General features: G+C 33.9%; 1 protein-coding gene across 1 annotated transcript in view; it reads right to left on the bottom strand.

The window, feature by feature from the left end:
* The window catches only part of LOC106458861 (vinexin-like), a 73637-nt gene that overhangs the window by 32894 nt on the left and 33939 nt on the right, over window positions 1-6804 (bottom strand). The window contains exon 5 of the mRNA XM_022385211.1: window positions 2428-2606. Coding sequence (XP_022240919.1) covers window positions 2428-2606 — 179 coding nt within the window. The remainder of the gene's footprint in view (window positions 1-2427; window positions 2607-6804) is intronic.

Raw genomic sequence — 6804 nt, 5'->3', positions numbered from 1 at the left:
TGTGTCGTTAAAGTTTCGTTGGAACGAAGTTACGGAAAAATCAATTAACAAACGGAGACGTAACAATATGTAATAAACACATTCCAAATCTACACATTGAAATAGCAAGGTTTTGCATGCCAATAAAGAAGTTAAAGCCTTTTAATACTGCCATTTTTAGCTAGATAGTAGATAATCCGTATTTAAGATTAAAATATATTCATAATTTTTATCTCTCATAAAACAGTAACAAATTAAGTTTTGTTCAATTCCGTTTAAAATTAGAAATAAGCACCTTCTCCGAACATTCAATTATTTTTTTATTTTTGGCAAGGTAAGTTCCCCTAAGTCCCCCACTAGCATGTAATTTATTTGTGGAACATGTGATATAGCAGGATTATCCTAATTGTCTCATACTTGCTATGGTTGGCACTTGGACAGTGTTACGAAACATAATGAATTTATTTTCCTTTTTTTTTTAATACTGAGCATACAATATACAATTTGGCGGCAATGATCTAATAAATGAATATCTTTATATATATATATATGTCTAACTGACAAATAGTACTGAAAATGAATTTTATCATCATAATTTCAAAACTACTAATACGTTCATTTTAAACAAAATAACTAAGTATGCTTTTATATTACAATGTAGCCTACAATGTCAGTTTGATTATTTCTAAGTGTTTCTGTAAATGAGAAAATTAAAAACGAACTGAAGGTCACAGTATAGTTTTCACTAACTTTTTTCAAAATTTCCCTAAATTATATGCAATACAATTCAAAAATAATTAAGTTAAAAGCTAATATCTAGGGATAGATACATGACTTTTGGTAAGGGGAGTTGTTCTCCATTAGAAGTGTTATAGCCCTGATGGAATGCTAAAAAAAGCTCTCTCCTATTGTTCAGGGTAGAACACCGCCTTTATACTTCTAATGAAGGTTATTTCCCTGTCTTGCTTTCATATAAGTTCAAATATGGATCGATGGGATTGTAATCACGTGCATAATAGGGAAAGATTTATATAAAATGAAGCTTTTATCATTGTTTCAAAGCTCTCTGATCTTGCATATACTACTGTTTTAGAATAATATACTTCAAGCAACGATTTTCTAAATTCATAATTAATTAGTAAACACGGTAGCCGTATTAAGTAGCTAGCGTGATAATTAGCTGTTTTGTTGGAGGGGGAGGCAACCCCTTCACTTCTAAAGTTCGCACTGTCGACCATATCATGAAACCACTTGAAAACAAAAAGCTTTCTTTATTAGGTCTATGGCTAACTACCTTTAATAGACAAGAATAATCTATCGGAAAGTAGTGAAGAGTTGTAACCCCTCAACCCCCTGGATCCGCCAGTGATTTCTGTCTTCATACGTATTTGTTTGTTTGCTAACAGCATAACAATTTTGCTCATCAAGGTGAAATTTTATTTAAATTTAGCCTACCTAACCTGAGTAAATGGTTCTCAAAGTTTTTGTGCTGCGCTCAAGTGTTCTCTTGTTTGTGGCGGTCCAGCATAGTCAGGTGGTTAGGGCGCTCGACTCGCAATCTGAGTCCCACCAAACATGCTCGCCCTTTCAGCCGTGGGGGTGTTATAATGTGACAGTCAATCCCACTATTCGTTGGTAAAAGAGTAGTCCAAGAGTTGGCGGTGGGTGGTGATGACTAGCTGCTTTCCCTCTAGTATTTCACTGCTAAATTAGGGAAGGCTAGCGCAGATAGCCCTCGTGTAGCTTTGCGCGAAATTCAAAACAATTTGCGGTACTTGACGCCCCCAACCCATAAACTCACATGTCGGTAAAAAACAAACAAAACAAAATCCAATATGCCACTATCAGCAACTTTTAAAAACTATAGTGCTCTGAAGGTTGGTTGTCTTGAATTTCGCGCAAAGCTACACGAGGGCTATCTGCGCTAGCCGTCCCTAATTTAGCAGTGTAAGACTAGAGGGAAGGCAGCCAACTCTTGGGATACTCTTACCAACGAATAGTGGGATTGACCGTCACATTATAACGTCCCCCACGGCTAAAAGGACGAGCATGTTTGGTGTGACGGAGATTCGAGTCGAGCGCCCTAACCACCTGTCTCTGCAGGGTTCAGTTTGACAACTACACTAGCCTGAATTACGTAGAGTCGACTATAGATATAAAGACAAGGAAACACGAAACAAAAATTCCTATACCATATAGTATTCTAATATAAAAAAGTATTACTAGTCACTAAAGTCGTTGGTTTCGAAATTCACCCGCTGTGTTCTTTTAATATTTTATTTTAAGCATCTTTATTACCTGTGTGTAAATATTACAATAAAAATATACCAAGCCATACCCTAGCGTATATTCCTTAGGATTTCTTAATGATATAAATAGTGGTTTGTTACATAATATTTTACGTGCGTAGGGCGTTTGTTTATGAAGTTATAAGACCTAGTGGCCTACCTCTGTTTTTGGATTTTCATTATTCTGATTCGCATCAACATCGATGTATTGTTTCATTGTTTTAAGCTGCAGGTGAGGTAAAGGCACCTTATTTTCTTCTCGATGTTCTTCACCTCGTGGTTTACGTTGAAATCTGTTGGTTTCCATAGTGATGGCGGTTGATTGTTCTGGTGCCCAGACTGTTTAAACATAAAAGCGACCAACTTTGTTAACTTCAATCATTTATCTTCGTCACGTTGAAAATCCGCTATATACAATAACTGTTCAAATACAAAACTGCATTCATACCTCCCATGAGTATATTCGAAAAGATAAAACAATCAAAGTAAAATTAAATATAGTAGTTCCTTCTATCTCTGGTAAAACGTTGTAACGATGATTATTTAAGAGAAACCAATAACTGATGGCGAAAGAGTCACATGACTATCCAATCTTAAAAACAATCATCAATCATATCAGATGGTTAGGGTTGATGTAGGTCAAGAAAATCGTGATGACCTAGAGAATTCACCTGTACGACACATTTAACGTAAAGAATCAAACCTAGACTTTGTCTAGAAGCCATGCGAGTCTAGATAAAATAGTTAATAAGTTATCATCCTATTAATACTAGCAATGTCAGTACAACAATAAAGTGAGTATGTTTTAAAGAGAAATACTATAAAAAAATGATCTGCGTAAAAATATAAGCACAATCAAATGCAAGATTTTTTTACATTTTTCCGAGGTCAATATGTAATAACAGAAACAAGAAAGAATGTGACTAAAAAAAAACTTACGATGTGCGATTGACATTTTGTTAATAACACGATACATAAAATTTAAACAAAAACAAAACAAGCTACAATCCTTAACCTCAGTTACGATATGGTTAATAAGTAATAAAGAACATATATATATATATATATATATATAACTTAACCTTTTACTTTCCTCTGCACAGTTAGAGAAACATGAAAACTTGCTTTGTCCTCGTTGTAGCAGGCGAATGTAGCGATCAGTTTGTAATGTTATACTTTGTCACAGCTACAGCTACTGACAGAGCTTATCGTTACATTTGTTGACAAATCAACTGCTGGCGTGCTAGTATAAGTTATGACTCTTATAAGCTTTCTTCAAATGTTATATAAATATTTATTACAGATTGATAACGGTGGAAACGAGTTAGTTTTCGTAGAAAGAAGTACATTTTGCATAATGATCATATTTCTGATCAAAATAACCTGCCAACGTAAAATTTTACACATTCAGTAAAGTAAAGCAGAAGTAAAGAAGGAAGTACATTTTGCATAATGATCATATTTCTGATCAAAATAACCTGTAAACGCTAAATTTTACACATTCAGTAAAGTAAAGCAGAAGTAAAGAAGGAAGTACATTTTGCATAATGATCATATTTCTGATCAAAATAACCTGTCAACGCTAAATTTTAAACATTCAGTAAAGTAAGGCACTTTTTTACGCGTAAAAATAACCTGTTTAATTCTTATCCTTGATTTATCAACGGATTATCTAACTTTATATAAACGTTATACTGAGGATTATATAAAACAGCAGATTTGACGCCTTGCTTAAGTTGCTACTCTCAGTAATTCAATAGTTTGTTTGTTTGTCTTTTTGTAATTCTCTCACGTTTTCTGCATGCCAGAATACTTGATACCTGGCTCTATGATCGTAGTCTATGAAGTGGCTATAGATATTTTTTTCTGTTTCTCTTTTCTTGTATTATTGAGAGGAAAACCAGGGCTTTACCGACCATTGGTGGTGCTCTGTGCGCGATATTAATTCTGCGCCTCTTCTAAAAAAAAAACAAAAAAAAAACCAATGTATCTTTGCCTTGAAAATTGTAAACTTGTACCCCTACGGATCGACGCTCTGTGCTGGCGCAACCGCTCGCACTACCCTTGGTACGGCCCTGAGGGAAACAACAGTATTACCAGTTATCATTTTTATGGTAACAATATACATTTCGTAAACAATTTAATACTTTATTTTATTACAAGTTAGAGCTTTTACAGTAAGGAAGATTATTTTTAGAACAGGTACGACATTTCGATCACTGGTGCGATCATTCTCAAGTACACTAGTTTTAATGGTAAATAAGGTTTTAGAAATTAAATCAACAGTTAAAGATCGTTGAATGTTGATTTAAATATTCTTTTCTTCGTTACTGTAAAAGCTGTAACTTGAAATAAAATAATATTCAATCGGTAAGTAAACTCAAAACAAAATTTATTACTTTAATATTTAGCAAAATGAACAATAATTTCAGAGTTTATTTTATCCAACGTATCGCCTTTACAGCTGTTTGTTTCTTTTTAATTTCGCACAAAGCTACACGAGGGCTATCTGCGCTAGCCGTCCCTAATTTAGTAGTGTAAGACTAGAGGGAAGGCAGCTAGTCATCACCACCCACCGCCAACTACGTTAGTTTTTCGACAAATATTCTCCAGTTAGTACAACAAACTATAAACTCAGGACAATTCGAATTTGTATAACCGTTCTTAATGTTGTAAGTTTGTATATTTTAATATTCATCTTAATTTTTCGCTTATTACTCAAAGGGCACTTACATACAATTCCTTAATCAGACTATACAAAAACAACAACAACAAACAAATAAAGTTTGATATAATTTTGCGTGATGTACACCGATGAAGCATAATTCAAACGAGAATAGAAAAGTCTATCAACAGGGTTTTAATATTACATACCAATAATTCGTATTTTGACCGAAAGATTGTTACGGATGTTTTGATATTGTTACGACAGCGGAAGTCACGCAACGTTGGGAGCATGCGCGCTGGAGTTTCTAGAATGATCGTGACTTAGCGGGTAACCTCACGATAGTCCCAGCGTTTGCTAGACGCCCTCTTTTTTTTTAGTATATAAGCCGGAGATAGATATAGAGACAGATAATTGAGTCAAGCGAGCGGTAGTGACGGTAATATAAAGTGTGTGTTTTGTTATCGAGATTACAAACGTATTGACTGTGGAAATTCTGTGTATTGCAAATTTATATCGAGAAAGAATAAACTAGTTTTAATTAAGAAAGGACTTGTGTCGCTGAAGTTTCTCAGAAAGAATTTCTACGGGAAATTAACAAACAAGCAGATATGCAACAATATGTAATTTATTTATACGTACACGTTTATTATTATTATTTCACAGAAAAGGCGCGTTTGAGAATGTCAACATTTCTCTCTTTCCCTACAGGAAACGGCAGGAACTAGTTGTGGACATTCATTGAACCTGCACTAATGTATCTCCCACATCTAAATACTAGTATACATAACTGGTCACTTTATATCATATCTTTCAACTACTTCTTCCCACATACAGGCGCGCACAGTAGAAGTCCTGGACACACAGTTCCATCAATAACTTTAAAAGATTTACCAACAGACTGTCCAAATTTGGAAAGAGAGTCTTCTTATTAAGCAAATTATCTTTAACTTAAATAATATCTCTACTTCCGTTAAAAAAATTAAATCTGTTGTAAATCATTTTCATTAGTTATATTTCTCGTTTACCCACCCACCCCTTTGAGTCTCAATATTCGCCTTACAAATGTTTCTATTCAGTATTTAGGTTGTTATTTGTAGGAATTTGCTAGATATGGAATGCGTGTATTCCGAAACGTTCGATAAATATGTGTTTACTCATCAATTCTGTGGTTGCGCGTTTCTTCCTTATACACATTACGCGTATGATCTGGTGAGATCATAGTACGAAACTGTAGTATTAGCTGATCGTGGTACAGGATTTCTTATTCAATACGTTATTCGTGTTACATGCTGTACTATTATAAAGTGAATAAAACCAGAGTCCCAGCTTTTGCTGGAATCTCGTAATACCAGAGTATAAAGATGTGTGTATGTATAAACAAAATGTGCACCAATAGTTATATTTAGTAACAATAGAAAACAGCGTTTTTTGTTTTTAATTTATGTCATCACTGATATTCAGTTTCCCAGTTTTATTGGATAAATTATTGTTTCTATTTATAAACTTTACCGATCATTATTAGCTTTATTTTTACTTGAGGTCGAATAAAGTCGATTACTTTATCCTTTAATTTAGCATCATCCAAAATGTACATATCAACACATAATATCGACTTCTTTATTTATTACGAAGTGTAAGTTTTTTTATTAGATTTATATATATGTGTGTGTGTGTGTGTGTATTATTTTATAATTTTTGAGTTAGCAGTCAATTACTCTGAAATACAGCTTCAATTAGCTGTTTTTCACAATTTTCCGAAGTAAAGTAGCTATATAAAGTGTGTCCGAAAAGTCTGGAACCATAGGCACTTTAAGGAATTTTACAGAATGTGTTCCACGTGCTGTCCTTGTGATTCGAAACAAGTTTTGG

This window comes from Limulus polyphemus, unplaced genomic scaffold (genome assembly GCF_000517525.1).
Source record: "Limulus polyphemus unplaced genomic scaffold, Limulus_polyphemus-2.1.2 Scaffold524, whole genome shotgun sequence".
In the NCBI taxonomy this organism is placed as follows: Eukaryota; Metazoa; Arthropoda; class Merostomata; order Xiphosura; family Limulidae; genus Limulus; species Limulus polyphemus.
The sequence above is the reverse complement of the archived record's forward strand: the minus strand, read 5'-3'. Positions and strand labels throughout refer to the sequence as shown.